Source organism: Herpailurus yagouaroundi, unplaced genomic scaffold (assembly GCF_014898765.1).
Source record: "Herpailurus yagouaroundi ecotype Mexico unplaced genomic scaffold, PumYag 308, whole genome shotgun sequence".
Lineage (NCBI taxonomy): Eukaryota > Metazoa > Chordata > Mammalia > Carnivora > Felidae > Herpailurus > Herpailurus yagouaroundi.
This window is the reverse complement of record NW_024412525.1, coordinates 1,859,804-1,879,264: the sequence shown is the minus strand read 5'-3', so window position 1 is coordinate 1,879,264 and position 19,461 is coordinate 1,859,804. Positions and strand designations below refer to the sequence as shown.

At 36.8% G+C, this 19,461-nt stretch overlaps 1 protein-coding gene across 8 annotated transcripts in view; it reads right to left on the bottom strand.

Annotated features, from left to right (window-relative positions):
* CAMSAP2 (calmodulin regulated spectrin associated protein family member 2) overlaps window positions 1–19,461 on the bottom strand; it is a 113,566-nt gene that overhangs the window by 13,628 nt on the left and 80,477 nt on the right. For 3 of the 8 annotated variants that reach the window (XM_040462160.1, XM_040462163.1, XM_040462168.1), the window contains 5 exons: window positions 16,796–16,828; window positions 13,806–13,947; window positions 13,357–13,496; window positions 5,400–5,496; window positions 3,100–3,193 (listed from right to left, as the gene is read on the bottom strand). In XM_040462160.1, the coding sequence (XP_040318094.1) occupies window positions 3,100–3,193; window positions 5,400–5,496; window positions 13,357–13,496; window positions 13,806–13,947; window positions 16,796–16,828 (506 nt within the window). The remainder of the gene's footprint in view (window positions 1–3,099; window positions 3,194–5,399; window positions 5,497–13,356; window positions 13,497–13,805; window positions 13,948–16,795; window positions 16,829–19,461) is intronic. The other 5 variants (XM_040462162.1, XM_040462164.1, XM_040462166.1 and 2 more) reach the window with 3 other exon arrangements.

The following is a 19,461-nucleotide window of genomic DNA, read 5'->3' as shown; positions in this document are numbered from 1 at the left end:
AAAGTCATCCATCAGTTTGAAATATCTTGGTCAAATTTAAATCTCTTGAAAATACAAGTGTAATAAAAACCCTTGCAAAAGATCCTGGAAGCCTCCCTGCTCACATACCTCTGTCTGTACATCTCTAACAATTACATCAAAATCAATATCGCGAGCTGCACCTTGAAGACTTCAATTCCTATAAAGATATGAAGCTTTCCTGTTATTTCTTCCTATTTAATTCCACCCTATTCAAACTAACACAGGGGATTAGGTAGTCTAGTTCTCCAATTAATAATGACATTTGGCCTAAATTTTTCTCCAAGTTTCAAGTGTGTCGCAGCCTACCATGTAGTCAAGTGCACAAGTTAAGCATCCCCACCCCCAATGAGTTGAGAATAAATTGGGGGAACAGGTTGTATGTAGTGACTCTGTAGATCCCTCAAATCACATTATCTTCTGGCTATTGTAAACTAAGAAGATGCACTAGTCAACCAAAAAGTTCAAAAGTAAACAACAATGAATGCTCAATCAGTGAGCAAAAAAAAGCTCACTAAAGGCAACAAGACCTGATGAACTTGCGTGCCTTTGTTCTCTCCAAAGCAGATGTTTATCTGCTTCCCTGTGCCTTTCCTCCCTGAACTGCAGACCATATTTTCTCTCAGTTTTGTCTGTGATCGTTTGTTAGGGACTATCAGGGAATACTCAATTGCCCCGTCGTGTTTGTTTGTTAACTCTGCCTCTAAAATCACCCAGTTTCTACTCTCCCTTACATCTATGACGGGAGGCTAATCCTGAATATACAAGTTGGTAATTAAAATATATTCACTCTCTTCTTCTCCAAATAATGGCTAAAGCATTTTAAATTCCTATTAATTGTTTCACTTCCACATCTGCATAGAGACTTTTGGTCTGGTGTAACTGCTGAGCAACTTAGTAGCCAAGTGTGTGGAGTAGCTGCTACAAATGTCTTTTGCTTTTTCCGTCTTCCTTTGTTTTTTTTTTCCCCTCATAACTTCATTATTTAGAGGCAATCCTGTTTGTACATGTGACTGCATTATTATCAGAAAGTGTCGAAACTTGACTCCTTCCTGAAAAGCGGTTTATTTTTATTTTTTTTAGAGAGACAGTGAGCGAGCGTACAGGCAGGGGAGAGGGGCAGAGTGAGTGAGTGAGTGAGTGAATGAGAGAGAGAGAGAGAGAATCTTAAGCAACATGGGGTTCTATGCCACGACTCTGGGATCATGACCTGAGCTGAAATCAAGAGTCAAACACAACCAACTAAGCCACCCAGGTGTCCCTCCTTCCTGAAAAATTCTACAATGGGAGAACTCCAGTGAACCACATGGAGACTTAGAGGATTACTAGGATCCTAGACTGACAGCTACACAGTATCTCTTCAAGGAAAAGAATTTAGACATCCATCTGTAGGGAAAATGAGTAAGGGTAGCCACTCAGCTTATCCGAGAAACAGAAAAGAGAGTTTTCCAGAGGGTCTTAAGACATTTTCCAGGGTCAGAAATGTGAAAAGTGTCCAACTCAGATTCCTAGAAATAATAATTATGGGGTAATCGAGTCTTGAAGTGGAAAGTTTTAGAGATTTTATTTAATGTTTATTTATTTTTTTTTTTTGAGAGAGAGAGAGAGAGAAGGAAAGGGGCAGGGAGAGAGGAAGAGAGAGAGAGAGAGAGAGAGAGAGAGAGAGAGAGAGAGAGAATATGAGTGAATGAATCCCAAGCAGGCTTTGGTGCCGTCAGCATGAAGCCTGACACGGGGCTCAAACTCACAAACCGTGAGATCATGACCTAAGCCGAAGTCAGATGCTCAACTGACTGAGCCACCCAGGCACCCCATAAAGATTTTAAAGATTTAATAGTACAAGAGTTAGAACCTAGAATACTGAACGCCTTCTAAATTTTCAAAGAAAGGAAATGTCACTATGTAACCAACCCAGGAAAACAATGAGGAAATGAACAGGTAGAAAAATGTTTCCCATGGGAAAAAACATACAGAAGCTCCTAGATCAGCAATATCTTAACCTCTTCCTGGAAAATCTCAGGCATAGTTACAGAATAGAAAACTTAATGGAAGTAGTAAGACAATTCATAGGAGTAAATCAGAGGGTAAGGGAAGGAAAATGCTTTCTTAATTTGTAGGAAGTACTTCACAGACATCAGCCAGTTCAGAGGTAAGAAGCCCTCACAAAGGGATGAGGGTGTTCTGAGGGTTCTGTCAAGGTCCCAGTTTCACACTCATTTACACCCACTTGAGAGAGTGTGTGAGCAGTGGGTGACAGCTCAGTACAAGCTCATATTTTTACATTAAGCCAAGAATTCATAAAGTATTTTCAATGTCTTACTCATCATTTTTAAAATGTATTTTAATGTATTTGCTTGAATTTCTAAAACACCACAAAATACATCAATTTAAAACTTTAAAAAATCAGATAAATTAGGGAGTCCAAAGTCAATATAAATGTTAGGTTCTGATAAATACACATAAAAAGCTACTTATAGGATCTGCTGAAAAACATTTTAAAACAAACTAATGTCTTTACCACATGTTTGGGTCAGAAATCAGGATTATCCTGATAGTAAATTTTTACTTTGCTTTGAATTCAGTTCCTGATATTGAAAACTAAAACATTGCATATAAAGATTCAGTATTACAGTAAACATTTTATTGTGATCTTTGATTAGCTATAGTAACCAGCAAAGAAAACAAGAGAGAAAATTAATGTCAAAGATTTTAAAAAATCATTAAAATGTTTTAAATACAAACAGAATTTTAAAATTTCCCCCTGAGGCCTAAAGGTTGCCTACATTTAAGCAGTTCTCAATTATAAACAAGTTCTACAGCGAAAGTATGGTTTTAAGCTGGTTATCTGAACTCAGAATGTATTCTCCCACTTTTCAGTGTGATTCATAAAAACCTATTTAAGAAACACTCATTTCTGCGTAAATTTCAATTACATTTAAGTTAAAACAGGCTATAATTCCGTAAGTTAATTAAAACTTATTTCAAAGTGCAACTGAAATTTTAAAAAGTAACAAAATTTTATTTTTATTTCATTAGCAAGTAGAATGGAAATAGTGAAAATAAAGTCACTCTGGAATCTACCTTGAAGTGAAGTCAGAACTACACGAACCGTCCACAATGTTTGTTTTGGCAGCATTCAAGACAGGAACTGAAGGCATATCGTTCATAGGTTCAGCTACAACGAAAGATAAAAGCCTCAAAATTATGTACTTAGCATGTTCCAACATTATTTCATGAATTAATCCCAATTTTTCTTTATTTAAAATTTTCTTCTTAAATTATTTTCAAAGGTAAATTTTAAAACTCTTCCTAAACTGTTCTGGCTTAAAAAAAATTCATTTGATTAAGGCTAACTGATGGGGGTAGGGCAGGGAAGAGGCCTAACATAAAATAAATACAGATATTTAAAAAATAAATCTGAATGTCTAATTTTGCTGAAGCTCTTATAGAATCTGTTACATACAGTCATTTTTGTCCCTTTATGAAATAGCTGGTATTTTGGTAATCAGGAGACAGAATTTCACTGGTCAATAATTAAACCCATTGGTAGAGTTTACATTTTTGTAAATAACTCGGGGGAAGACTCCATTTACTTTCTGCCTTTGAAACGTAATGTAATAGCTGTTGAGTATTTTGAATAGTGGGCTTCACAGATAAAAATCACAGAAAGCAGGGGCGCAGGCCTGGGTGGCTCAGTTGGTTGAGTATCTGACTTCGGTTCACTTTAATGTCAGGATCTCACATTTCGTGAGTTCGAGCCCCACATTGGGCTCTGCACCAACTGCCTAAAGCCTGGAGTCGGCTTTGGATTCTGTGTCTCCCTCTCTCTCTCTGACCCTCCCCTGCTTGTGCGTGCTCTCTCAAAAATAAATAAAACATTAAAAAAAAAAAAATCACAGAAAGCAGTGTATGTGAAAATTCTATATTAATTGTAAAAAGTTGGGGTGCCTGGGTGGCGCAGTCGGTTAAGCGTCCGACTTCAGCCAGGTCACGATCTCGCGGTCCGTGAGTTCGAGCCCACAGAGCCTGGAGCCTGTTTCCGATTCTGTGTCTCCCTCTCTCTCTGCCCCTCCCCCGTTCATGCTCTGTCTCTCTCTGTCCCAAAAATAAATAAACGTTGAAAAAAAAAATTAAAAAAAAAAAAAGTTGTACAAATACTGGTTATGATAATTACTAAAGACACCTGACTTCACTTCATGGCTTTAGGGAAGATCTCAGTTTATCTGTAGGTATTCTTTGATACAGGATGGCTTAATATTCAGAGTCTGCCTTAAGCAGCTTAGAGATGGAACAGATGAAATACTCTTTTTATTGCGTATTTCACAGAATTTTGCCTGAGATGGAAAGCTGGAAGCAAGCTCATTCTACTCACTAGAGTTACATGTCTCTCCCATCTTTTTTCCTTCTTCTTGATCTCCTTCTTTTAATTTTCTTAGAAGGGAGGATACAGGGAAGAAAACAAGGTAATGGCGAGAAAAATACCAAAATCTGGAGCCAAGGAAAGCAGCTAGGTAGCTGGGATGCACAGTAATCATGTTTTGTGTTTGGCAGGACACCCACTGGCAGCAGAAAGAACTGGTCCCATAGTTATGCTGGAAGAAAGTTCTTTTTATTTGTTTTTTGTTTATGTATTTTTGAGAGACAGAGAGACGAGCACAAGCAGGGGGGAAGGGCAGAGAGAGAGAGAGGGAGACAGAATGTGAAGCAGGCTCTAGGCTCTGAGCTGTGAGCAGAGCCTGACGGGGGGCTCGAATTCATGAATTGGAAGATCATGACCTGAACTGAAGTCAGACACCACCCAGGCATCCCTGGAAGAAAATTCTTTAGTGGAACTAAACTTATAATTTAGGATTCCTTTTTCCCAATAGAAATAAACCTCTGGTTTCATAATGGAAGCCAATGGAAAATCTGTTTGTTTAGAAAAATGATTTTTTTTGTTCTTTATTTCTAGGGATCTTTACGGTGACCCTCTTATTCCGTATTAGTTTCCTTATGTGCAATCAATACAGCATGATACTGTAATAATCATAAAACATACCAGGCTTTATATATAATATATATATAAACCTTTTTATGGTTTAATGGTAAATTCAAATTCTAGATTAAAGCCAAGCCATCATTTAAGTGGATTCTAGGGAACAATATTAAAAATTCAGAATCTAACGGGGAATAAAAGCTAGAGATGGGGATAAAAGATACAACAAGAAGTAGGCAAACAGCTGAAGCTAAAAGTTCCACCACACAAGGCTTCAAATTCAGAGCCGTTCTCTCCTACATCACCTGTATCTCAGAAAATTTACCTGTTTTATAACAATAATAGGATTCTCTCAAATAGAATAACCAGGTGAGGTTATATAAACTTTGTTTACAGGAACACTTACTACCTCCTTGTGGACGAACAACACGAGGCTGAACAAATGATGGCTTCACAACTTCAAACCACCAGAAGAGTTCTGCCATGAACACCAAATAATTACTCTACATAAGAGAGTTAAGAAAATCAGAAAAAAAAAATAAGTAAAACTTGACCAAGAAAGTAACGATAAATATAATTTTATTGTTTTACTTATTAAAACACAGGTTTAAATCTCATTCATCATTGGACTATATTTACTCTAGGTTATTAAGTCTGGGACAGAGTATTAACACTTTTAGGTAAAATTTATCACAGCTATTCAAAATCTCTTTGCTGCTTCTCTACATTTCCAGGATTGCAGTCCAATTTATGTGGCAGGCATTGATACCTCTGTGTAGAACTTTTAATATGTAAGATACTCTTCATCCAAAGTCGGTAAAAAGAAAAACAGCCTTTGACACCAAAGAGTGTCTATCATTTAAAAAAAAAAAAAAAATTAAGCTCTTTCCAGATCCCTAGAAATTTCTCCAAACCTTAATCAGGTATCTGTTGGCTTGATGATGCTAAACTCAACAGTAATTCAGGTACTAAATAACAAAAAGATTCTAGATTGTTAAAATTATTAATTTTGAAATACATTATTTATATAATATATCTACCTAACTTTGAAAAGGTAATAGTAAGTTAACAAGGTCATTTGCCTCTTATGATTTATATTTGAAAACATGAGTAACTTTTAAAATAGCTTAAAATTATAAGAAATACAAGAAAAGACTAAGAGGGTCCTCAAAAGCACATTTCTACTACAAGGTTATATTTTAAGATGTATATATCCTGAAAGCTATAAACCATGAAAAGTTATTTTAATTGTAGGCATCTGGCAAGTTTAAAATATAGCACTATACAAAACCTGTTTTTATAATACTTAAAATAGTATGCCTTTAAATTGTGCGTATTTGGCATCTTATTGTTACTACTGATTAATATTTAATGAGATCTTATTTCATATTAAATTTCAGTTTTCAAAATTATCATTGGAAATATCAGTGTTTTCCAATGCCTTGCCCTCCTCCTACCTGTTAATTATGAATAATCCTCAGAGTTCTATATACTGTCATTTAGAGTTCATCCATTCTCTGTTTTCTCATATTTAAGCTGGTGACTTTCAAATATCCGTCTCTTACCTGACAGTTCCAGAAGGCTACTATGTGTGTAGGAAGCGAGAGAAAGAGAAGAGTCAAGGGTGACTTAGGTTTTTGTCTTCAGTAACTTAGAGTTTCCCATATAATGAAATGGGAAAGACTGGGATAAATAGGTAGTGGAAGGAATTCTGAGTTAATACTCTTAGATGTTCATTAGACATTTAAGTGGACTTGTCAGGTAGGTGGTTGAATGCAGGAGTTTGGAGTGTTATACAATATCAGGCATGATTGGTGAAGAGAATTTGGTAAGTTTCCTACTTTCAGCATTTGCTTTGAACTATAAATTCCCAGAACATTCAAACATATACAATATATACTATTTTAAGCAGTCATTAAAATTTGATATTTTTAGAAAGGAAATGAGAATGCTCATAATCCCTAAGGCTATGTGTTGGATCCCATCCCTGCTTACCTCCTCAGAAACTTTACATTCTTAATTATATTTCTTTCTCCTATATATTTATCCTTCCCCTCAGCTGAATCCTTCCTACTTGGCTTTTAAACATGCTCAAATCTCCCACATGAAAAACAAAAGAAAACCTTCACTCAGTAACTCCCCATTCTCCGGTTTTTCCTTACTCCCATCTTCTTACCTCTTCACACACTTCTCTATGGTAGGCCTGTGCTAACGATCTCCTTTCATCCTTCCTGCTCCCTAATCCACTCCAGTCTGGCCTTCAGGTGCATCATTCCTCCAAAACAGCATTTGCTCAAGTCACCAATGATTTACATATGTTGCTAAATCAAACAGATTTTTCAGTCTTCATCTTACTTGACCTCTCAGCAGCATCTGATATTCCTGATGTCTCCCCTCTTTGTAAACTGCCATCCATGCCCGTCAGCTACCAAATAACTCCCATCTGTACTTACATATGCAGTGGTCTACAGAGCATTCTCTTGGATATTCCAAAGGCACCTCAAACGTCCAGAACTGAACTAGTGATCTTCCCCACAAATCTGACCTTATTCCAGTCTTATCTCACTGAATGGCATCACTATCCCAGTATGCAAGCCAGAAATCTAGGAGTCCTCCTTGATGCCTCCTTCTTTCTCCCTCCACATATCCAGTTTATCACCAAAGCCTGCAAATTTTGCATATCCTAAATATTTTTGGAATCCACCTACTCCTCTCCATATTCATCATAATTACTCTGATTCAAACTGTTTCCACCTCTTGTTTAGAACACACTAGCTTTCTGACTATTAAGCCAAACAAACTTTTCAAAGTATAACACCCCTTCCTCTACTTCCACTGCTCTTGGGAAACTGGTTATGGGCTTTTTTTTTTTTTAATAAAATTTTTTTTTTCAACGTTTATTTATTTTTGGGACAGAGAGAGACAGAGCATGAACGGGGGAGGGGCAGAGAGAGAGGGAGACACAGAATCGGAAACAGGCTCCAGGCTCCGTGCCATCAGCCCAGAGCCTGACGCGGGGCTCGAACTCCCGGACCGCGAGATCGTGACCTGGCTGAAGTCAGACGCTTAACCGACTGCGCCACCCAGGCGCCCCTGGTTATGGGCTTTAAGCAGGTACTTGATTGGGTCCCTTTTTAATTTCTCCAGCTTCATCTAATACTGTATTTTCCAGGGTTCCTCAGACTATCAGACTATAAAGTCTAGAAGGACAAAGCTCATGTTCATCATTACATCTTCAGTTTTTAAAACAGTGCCTGGGGGGCGCCTGGGGGCTCAGCTAGTTAGGCTTAGGACTCTTGATTTTGGCTCAGGTCATGATCTCATGGTTGTGAGATGGAGCCCCACATCAGGCTTCACTCTGAACATGAAGCCTGCTCGGGATTGTCTCCATGCCCTTCCCCTGATCATGTGCTCTCTCTCCCCAAAACAAAACAAAACAAAAACAATAAAAACCAACCAACAAACAAAACCAGTGCCTGGTACATAATAGATGGCCAATAAATATTTATTGAATGAATAAATATATAACAAAAGGTCACCTGGCAAAATACCAAACTGTTGACAGGCAATATCTCTGCGAATAAGATCACCATGATTTACAGTTTTTCTTTACACTTATCTCCACAGGGTATTTTCTAAAGCCAAAGTACAAAATTATATTTAAAGTATTGGTCCTAGGTTCCACTCTACTAGTATATAGTTAACTGAAAGCTGTCTAGATCTTTTGGAAAAGCACTAAGTGTTCAACTAAATTGTCAATTGATAAGAAATTAATATTTTAAGGACTCTGGTGTTCAGCATCACTAAACATGGGAGAAATGCAAATCAAAGCCACAAGGAGATAACTACCTCACACTTGTCAGAATGGCTATCATCAAAAAGACAAGAATAATCTTATCTTGGCAAGGATGTGGAGGAAAGGGAACCCTTGTACATTGTTGGTGGGAATGTAAACTGGTACAGCCACTATGGGATGCAGTGTGGCAATTCCTCAAAAAATGAAAAATAGAACTACCATATGGGTCTAGCAATTCTACTTTTGAGTATTTACCTGAAGAAACGGAAACCAGGATCTTGAAGAGAAAATCTGTATTCCTGTGTTCATTGCAGCATTATTCACAATAGCCAAGATACATACATACATACATATATAATATATATGGAAACAGCCTAAATGTCTGTCAATATCAGATCAATGGGTAGAGAGAATGTGATGCATATATACAGTGGGATATTATTCAGCCATGAGAAAGAAGGAAATCCTGTCATTTGCAACAACACTGATGTACCGTGAGGGCATTATGCTAAGTAAATAAGTCAGACAAAGAAAGACAAATTCTGTATGATTTCACTTATCTGTAGAATCTAAAAAACCTGAACTCAGAAACAGAGAGTAGAGTGGTATTTACCAGGGACTGGGCGGTTGGGGAAATGGGGAAATTTTGGTCAAAGGGTAAAAACTTCCAACTCTAAGTGAATAACTGGGAATCTAATGATTATAGTTAATGATACTATATTGTATACTCAAAAGTTTCTGAAAGAGTAGATCACCACAAAAAAGAAATGGTAATTATGTTACGTGGTGGAGGTGTTAACTAATCCTCAGCGGTAATCATTTTGCACACTTTAAACTTATACAATATTGTATGTCAATTATATTCAATAAAGCTCAGGGGAAAAAATACTTTGGTATTTTTTTTGGAAGATACCATGTTTGACCACAAGATGTCAGCATAGTAAGAGACAGTTTTCCCAGTAACTAGAGCTTAAAAAAATCATTTCTTTCTGGATTTATGATAATTAAACAGCAATAAATCTGTTACCATATTCCAGGCATGATACCAAATTAATTTCACTTAAAAGCTTTTCTTTCCTTTTAGTTAAGACAGACAACTGTAGGGGTGCCTGGGTGGCTCAGTCGGTTAAGCGGCCAACTTCGGCTCAGGTCATGATCTCACGGTCCATGAGTTCGGGCCCCGCATCGGGCTCTGTGCTGACAGCTCAGAGCCTGGAGCCTGTTTCAGATTCTGTGTCTCCCTCTCCCTGACCCTCTCCCGTTCATGCTCTGTCTCTCTCTGTCTCAAAAATAAAATAAACGTTAAAAAAAAAAATTAAAAAAAAAAGACAACTGTATATTAACATTCTTAAACAATGTAAACAATGCTAAAAAATTAAGATACAAAAAACACAGAATTTAAATTATGCTTTAACTACTCTCCCCTAAATTCTAATCACACTCAGAAGAAATCACTGTTAACAGTTTTGTGTTTATCTTTCTAATTGACCCTTTTCCATGCATTGATTTGCATACAAATACAAAAAAAATTGTTTTTAATATATAAATTACATCATACTATGTTTGGTACTTTAATAACATCTTGGAGGGCTTTCTGAATCAATAAAAAATACCTACACCTCCTTCCTTTTAACCAGCTCGGCTATATGACAAAATATTTTAATTATGTCCTTCCTAAGATGAATTGTTTCTAACTATTCACCATAAACAATCCTCATACATGACTTCTGTGCATTTCAAATTTGATTAGACAATGGCACACTGGTGTCTAAAAGGACCATACCAGTTTATACATCCACCAAGAGGGGAAGAGAGTGCTCACTCCCTTTATTCTCATAAACACTTGTTATTAAAGTTAACCAAGTAACAAGGTGCCCAGTATCATAGACCAAGCAATCCCTTAAAGGTTTGAAGTCTTCAAATATTCAATGGAAGTCAAAGTTGTGATTCTAATAATTTACCAAAGAATACGGAAAGTGACCAAAGCCTTCTCTGTGGTTACTTTTTTTTTTTTTTAAGCCCCTTTATTTTACCCATCCTTCCACCTACCTTCCCTCTGGCAACCACTAGTTTGTTCTCTGTATCTAAGAGTCTGGGGGTTTTTTGTCTCTTTTTTTCTTTGTTCATTTGTTTTGTTTCTTAACTTCCACATATGAGTGAGGCCATACAGTACTTGTGTTTCTCTTTTTTATTTCATTTAGCACTATACCCTCTGGGTCTATCCATGTTGTTGCAAATGGCAAGATCTCATTAATTTTTATGGCTGAGTAACGTGTGTGTGTGTGTGTGTGTGTGTGTGTGTGTGTGTGTACACACCTCATCTTTATCCAGTCATCTATCGACAGACATTTGGGCTGCTTCCAAATCTTGGCTATTGTAAATAATGCTGCAATAAATATAAGGTGCATATTTCTTTTTGGATTAGGGTTTTCATTTTCTTTTTTAACAATTTTTTTTTAATACAGAGAGAGACAGAGCGTGAGTGGGGATGGGGCAGAGAGGGAGGGAGACACAGAATCCGAAGCAGGCTCCAGGCTCTGAGCTGTCAGCACAGAGCCCGACACGGGGCTCGAACTCACGAACTGTGAGATCATGACCTGAGCTGAAGTTGGACGCTCAACTGACTGAGCCACCCAGGTGCCCCTTAACAATTTTTTTTTTAATGTTTATTTTCGAGAGACAGAGAGAGACAGAACATGAGCTGGGGAGGGGCAGAGAGAGGGGGAGACACAGAATCTGAAGCAGACTCCAGGCTCTGGGCTGTCAGCACAGAGCCTGATGTGGGGCTCAAACCCATGAACCGTGAGATAATGACCTGAGCCGAAGTCGGATGCTCAACCGACTGAGCCACCCAGGCACCCCAGAGTGTTTTCATTTTCTTTGGTTAAGTACCCAGTAGTGGAATTACTGAATCGTATGGTAGATCTATTGTTTGAGGAACCTCTATACTGTTTTCCACTGTGGCTGCAATTTGCATTCCCACCGACAGTGCACAAGGGTTCCATTTCCTCCACATTCTCTCCAACACTTATTTCTTGTCTTTTTGATTCTAGCCAGGTGTATCTGTCAGTTATATATTTTAAATATGCCTGATGTAAGAAAATGTCTTTATATCTGGATCATGCCCAAGTTGATTTAAACATCAGGGCTACATGTTATTTGTTGGCAGTCCAAGGTAAACAACTTAAACAAATGTTCTTGATCTTATGTCACCATGTATTTAATGATATGATTTCTTTTCTTTGTGATTACAGGGGTAGTATTTAAATTTTTTAACAGACAAGTTTAAGAAAAGGCATTAGCAAAATATATATGGAAATAGTTATTCCCCAACTTCCATTTTGATCAAAATAAATTAACGTTTCTACTCTGATGCATCAGATAGTGGGGAGTGGGCACTATTTTTGGTCAATAGAAATAGTGGCTTATTTTGGAAATGCCTTTACCATTGGCTCTATCTTCTACCTGTGGTAATCCAGAAATGAGTGAAAGAAAAAATAGGTATCAGAGAATAAGAATTTAAAGAACCCCAAGGCACTAATCTTATGGTAAGAGGGGTCCATTAGCAGTTTCTGTTAAGGCTGACGCTGTGATTGGAATGATAAAAAAGCTGTTCCTCTCAGCCAGACTTAAAAAAATCTATTATCAGATGATTTATTCCTAAAATCCTGAAACAGAAGTGGTCAATTTAGGTCTATAAAAGACATAGAAGAACTTTGTAGCTATGGGCTGCTGGGAATAATGAGGTATTGTGTCACATCATGAAATTCTGGGACAAGTGGCTGCTTTTTAACTCACTCAGGAAATTCTGGGACAAGTGGCTGCTTTTTAACTCACTTAGAAGCAGTTATGCCTGACACACATCTCTCTTCACTACTACAAAGCAAGTTCCACCGGAACAGGGATCTTTGTTTTGTCCACTTAATTATCCCAAGCACCCAGAATACTACTAGGTGCTCACTAAATAGTTCTTGAAAGAATGGCCGTAAGCAGTGGCCTGAGACTCACAGGCAGTGTGTGTATGATATTCTGAAGCAAAGCACACACTCATGAAATTGAAGTCCTTTTTAAAAGGTTCATTTCCAGACTATTTTCACATTTCCTTCCCTTCTTTCTTTCCCTAGGTTTTGTCTCAAGTCCTGGGACCTGAACGATTCCTTCTTCTGGACATATTCCATGGTCCTGTTGAGCAGTGAAAGTGACCAGAACCTCCTTTATGCTCCCTCCTTTATGCTGTACTGGCATCTACCTAAGACTCAGAAACATGTAGTGGCTTATCCTCCATTGTGCTAACATTAGGGCAATAGATCAATTTTGTACTATAACTTTAAGTTTAGCTTTATATTGTAAAAGAAACCTATAGCTAACAGTGTATTTAAACACACACACACAAACACGCACACACACACAGAGACATAAAATAAGCAGAAAAATAAAACTTTTTTCAAAAGCTTTTTTGACTAACATTACAGTTAATTTCTAACCTTACTATGCCATTTATATATCTAGTTATATTTTTTCCCAAAAACTTAAAGCAAAACACCCAAAAAACCCAAGAACAAATTACCTTTATGGATGAAGCAGCATACAGCATGTCTTCCAGGGTAAAATGGCAACACTGGTTCAAATATTCTTGGCAAAATTCTTGAATCAGCTGCAGATTATACAGGCTATCGGCCAAAGACATGGTTTCTTTCAAACAAATATCTTCAAATAGGAAAAGAGCAAGGTGATGACTTGGGGCTAATTTGATAATATACATTTCATATTCATTTTGTAACTAGTGGCTTAGAACAAACACACAATTACGTGGAATCTGGTTTACACACTCATACAAACACAGTGGTCACTCCACAAAGAGACTTAGCACTACCACACCTACTCAACTATCTTCCTCAGGGTGATACATAAGAAGGTTCTTTAAGAGCCTTCGTTACTTACTAAATACTGTTACTGTTGTCTTAATATCTGTTACCATCTTTCTGTAGTCCAGCAAGATTTCACTGGAACACTTACCCTCTAATCTGACCACACCGGGACAATAAAAATGAATAAGAGCAGCTAAAGCACAGCCATCTGTACCATCTTTCAACAAATTTTCTACCAATGGAATGCAAGGCAATTGCTTGAGCAATGTTTGCTCCTTCCTATAACGAGCCTACAATAAAAAAAAAAAAAAAAAAAAAAAAAAGAGAGAGAGAGATGAAAATCAGTAACTAGCAGCCAACATACAGGAAAGAAAACCAGTATTGTAGATTATATCAGTAATACAAATCCAGAGAAATAAAAACTACTCACCAACATCCTTCTTTTCTAAATAATACCAAATATTACCAAAGTAAAATACAGAGCATTTTAAATAAATACATACAGAGCATTTTAAATAAATAAAATACAGCATTATAGTTCCAAAGTACTTAATATAACATATTGCCAATTTATATGAAATGACATTTAGCCTAAACATTTAAATATAAAAGCATCACAAAATAGATTCTGAACACTTTGTATCCAAATTGTCAGTTCTGTCCTTTCGCAGATAATAAAATGCATTTATTTTAATACTAGAATTTAGACCACAAGTTATTTTATGGGAAGAGCAAGAGTGCCACTTGAGCAGAATTGTAAGAATTTTCAAAATTGGGGAGCAGGTCTAAGAATATGATACTATTCCTACAGGAAATTTGGCAATAAGAAATATCACTTTGAGGAACTGGAATATCACCAAGATATTCTGGCTTGGTATCTGAATGTTAAGATAACATAAATGAAGTGTAGTAACTGTGGAACTGAAAAAACCCTCCCAAGTGAGGTTTTCTTCAATGACAGAGCAAATGTAAGGATTTCTGTTCCCCCTCAGAAAAACAGAAGAAATCTTTGTTTTCCAAAGAGTGCCTGGTGTGACCAGATACAACTTTACAAGAGTTTTCTAAAAACCGAGATGTGCTATAGAACTCAGTGGTGACAAGAACAAGCCCTTGAGTCAGATGACCTAGGTTCAAATCCTGTTTCTGACATTTACTGGCTCTGTGATCTTGGACAAATCATTTAAACTCTCATTTCTCAGTTTCCCCATAGGTAAAATGGGGATAATAATAGTACCTATTTCACAGGATCACTGAAGGAGGAAGTACGGTGACGCCCGTAAAGTGCCATGCACACTGCTGGGCACATAGCCAGCAATCACGAAAGGCTGGCCTGCTACTAGCTATTAGCTCTCCTAAAGCCAAGAGAATAATGCTGATGACTTGAGGATGCATACCGAAGTACTTTATTAGGAAAATGTATGATTATATTGGTTACTGATATTTTAAGTTTTTTAAAAAGTAACCAAAACTAATTTTTCTTCTAACTCCATCTGAACTGGTCATCTCTACATTTTATAATTCAAATATAATTATGAAATAAAATACTTTTGTGAGAATAAGAACAGAAAAATAATTTACTGAAAAAGAATATTTACTATTAGGTGGTGAAGTGATATCCCTCAGCAAAGTATATGCATTAATGAAGAATTATTTATTCCTATTTCTGTCTACCCAAGATTCATGGAACATTTTTTCCTTTTGAAGATTTTCAGAGAGCTTGTTCTTTTTAATCAGTGCACACCAGGCATCCACACTGAATGGTATGTTCCAAACTCAGAGTACCTATATTCAGAAAAAATTTACATACATGCATTATATAAATTCTTCAATGGATTATTGATTTTAATATCCTTAGAAAACTCCCTTACTCTGCTGCTAGTAGACAGTTTAAAATTCAACCATGAAAAAAGAGGAGAGAGGAGGTGAAGGGAGAGGAGAGAAAGAAAGAAGAAATCAACCAGTAGCATCTTCTAGCCTTAAGCCACCCTTCTCACATTTGGTAAGTAAGCCACAGTTCCAGATCCTTACACCCCTTTCTCTGGCCAGCTAGAAACAAAATAGTCTCCCTCTCAGAAATCCTCCAAACTGGCTGGGCTCATTCCCAAACTTCCCAGATCTCTAGGAGTAGCTTGTTTTCAGCCTACAGTCTGAACTGGACTGAGTCGAGCGCTCAGGGTCATGAAACAAAGAACTGAATTGTGTAACTTGTCCTACTGCTTGCTGCCAAGTAGCACTTCTGTACAAGGCACACACACAAAGCCTTGTGAGGCTTTAGCACTAAATGCCAATGGTTTAGAATAGACTATCAGGGATTTATGAGTGGTATGCTAAAACATTTTCCTGAAGCTTATATCCTAGAAGATGTATCAGGTAAATCAACTTAATCCTCAAGTCCTGTACAACTCCCATTTGCAGTTCATGAGAATCATAGAGTCTTTTGCACTTTATCTTACTATATGGCTTTATAAAGTTACTGCATGGAGACATTCTGTATTCTTTCTACAAACTGAGAAATTTAGCATTTAAAAGGGCATCATATTTTCTCTTTCAACATTATATTGTATTTCTAAGTTATATTTTTATTTCTGAGGGCATAAAATACTTCTTATGTGGTCTATCCACCCAGATTTAATCCTGAAAGAATCACCCTTCAGGTCAAATCAGAACTGAATACAGTTTAGGTCCAATACTGGTAGGACCACAGGGAATATGTCACTTTTTATCAAACAAAAAATGTACCCTACAACTCAGGCTGAAAGTAAATGATTCCTTCAAAAATATTTTAAAATACAAAAAATTTACATATACAATTCATACTCACTTTTCTCCTAAAGTTATTAAAACTAATGAGAATCTCTATCCATACATTTTTTTTACACCTATTTACCGACAGTCTGTAAATATCAGTAGGACTACCAAAATAATGGTTACCTTAAACTATTTTTTAAAGCTTCTAATCCAAATTTTGGCCAGATTTTTTTATCTCTTTATTTTACATTATGATCAAATACCATAAAATCCAATCTCTATGCAGCAACTAACAGAATTACAGGAAATGATTATACCAGCAAGACATAAAGAATACCATTCTGTAATTACACTTCTGGAGAGCAAGTTGAAGTAGTTGGGCAAACTTACTGGAACCAGTTTCCAAAACCATTTGGAAGGAGACTTCAGAGGAAGCAGCAAGGAAAAAAGGGAAAGCAAAAGGTAAAGGGAAAATTCATCAGAATGGTTTTTAATTAACAAGTGACAGTAAAGTTTCTGAAAGTGGAGTTCCAAGTTACAGTTCTCATAGTATTTTTTAAATGTTAATTAATACTTTAAATATACAGGTTCCTACTAATAAAGACCTCCACCTTCTCCTCCCCTCATCTCCTCTCCCAATACAAAAATTCATTTTTCAGATATTCAGGATATTCTGTATACTTTGGCAGCAAAGAATTTTATTTCTGAGTTCTAGAATCACACATCATATTAAAAAATAAATCCAGGGGCACGTGGGTGGCTCAGTCAGTTAAGCATCTGACTTCTGATTTTGGCTTAGGTCATGATCTCACAGTTCATGAGTTTGAGCCCTGCATCGGGCTCTGTACTGACAGTGCAGAGTCTGCTTGGGATTCGCTCTCCTCCTCCTCCTCCTTCTTCTCTCTCTCTCTCTCAGTAAATAAATAAACATTAAAAATAAAATAAATTGGGGCGCCTGGGTGGCGCAGTCGGTTAAGCGTCCGACTTCAGCCAGGTCACGATCTCGCGGTCCGCAAGTTCGAGCCCCGCGTCGGGCTCTGGGCTGATGGCTCAGAGCCTGGAGCCTGTTTCCGATTCTGTGTCTCCCTCTCTCTCTGCCCCTCCCCCGTTCATGCTCTGTCTCTCTCTGTCCCAAAAATAAATAAACGTTGAAAAAAAAAATTAAAAAAATAAAAATAAAATAAAAATAAAAAATAAAACTGTATCACAAAAAGGCAAGTAGAAAGATTCTAGAGCTAGATTTGCAATCATTATCATTCTTAAACATTAGTAAAGCAAGTCTGATCAGGCAGTGTTTCTTTCCCAAGGGAAAAGAAGAAAGACTGTATCAGTAAATATACGAATAAAGCAAACCGCATTGCAGACTTGAAAAACATAGTTTCTTTCAACTATATGACAATTTCATTTAATTAATGGACGGAAGACTAGTTGGCAATTCTTACTAAGATTTTTACAGAGTCTCTAGGGCAAGTAGCTACTTACATAAAGAGAATATAAATGTTATTAATTTTACTATCTGGAGGTATCCCAAAGAATATAATTTTATTTCTTCAAAATGATAAATACAATAAACCCATAATTTCAGTTAATATGAATTAATAATTTGTGATTGTTTAACTCTGTATTTCCTAGCACAATTTCTAACAGCCCTGAATAAACATTTGTTGAATGAACCAAACTAAATGGGGTCTGAATTAAAATTCATATTCAACTTTTATGTAGAAAGTTTATCCTACAGGGGCTCCTGGCTGGCTCAGTCAGTGTGACTCTTGATCTCGGGATTGTGAGTTCAGGCCCCACACTAGATGTAGAGATTACTTAAAAATAAAATTAAAAAAAAAAGTTTTTCCTACATAAAATTAACTGTAAAAATAAGACTATTTGGAAAATAATATGAATAAAGTATTTTCAAGAACTTCAAGAATCAGAAAAAATGTCATCTCAAGACTCAGAAAAATTCCAACTTTCCATAAAGAGAGAACATGTCCAGTAAGTTTTTCTTATTGCATCAGGAAGAATAACCTTAACAATTTTGTTGCATATATTTTAATCTGTCATTTAACCAGAAGTCTTTGGCAACTGCAGTTATGATAACCATAAAAAGTATAAGAGCAGAAGCAAAAAGAAGGAAGCCACTGATAATGTGTCAGGATTCCAACGGATAACAGAAACTTCAAAAACGGGTTTTCTTCTTTTTGAGACTAGAAAAATCCATTATACGGAAACTGATAAAAAGCAATTTATTGCCAATTATTCAAAACAGGAGAGGTGTAAAGGTTCAAGTTACTCCATATATCTTGTAAAATATTCAATGTGACTTTTCACTAATTCAGACTGCTCTGGCCTTCTTCCCACCTCTCCACTGACCTAATTTAGTGATAGCGATCGTATTCAAGGGAACAGGAAAACCATATAGATTGGCTATTTGAAGGAAATATGACTAAAAAAAAAGTAAATATACTAAAAGAACAAATAAATATCTATGCTATTCATGGTTATAAACTCATACTTCAATAAGTTCAAATATACAGCAAAATTTCCTTGCTGAAGGACAACTGTATTTCTGAAGTGAATAGCAACTTCCCCTCCTTTTACTTTTCAGAGAACTAGGCAAACAGCAACTTCAAATCCTGTTTTAAGATGTAATTATGAGACCAAAACATTTTAAAAGGCCACAGACAACAAGTGAAAAATTTCTTATTTTTATTAAGTCCTTACTGATGACAGGGGCCAACCTGGGCAGTTCAGATTTTCTGGAATAGTTCCCATTTCCAGCATTCCTTTGCACTGTCTTCAACACACATATGTATGACTCATCGTAAATCCTGGTTAGTTGTTTTAGGACTTGCCATTAATACTCCCCAAATAGCTCTATGTCATCCTCCGGGTATCTATAACCTCTCTGGGATTTGGGATAATTCCTGAACTTCTTCTAGGTGTTCTCAAGCCACTTTGGGAGGATGCTGGTTTGACCGGGCCTTTCCTGGAGACCTCACAAAGTTGGAATTCTTTAAGGAGTTATAGCTGTGACCTGTCACCTCACGACTCGTGAGACC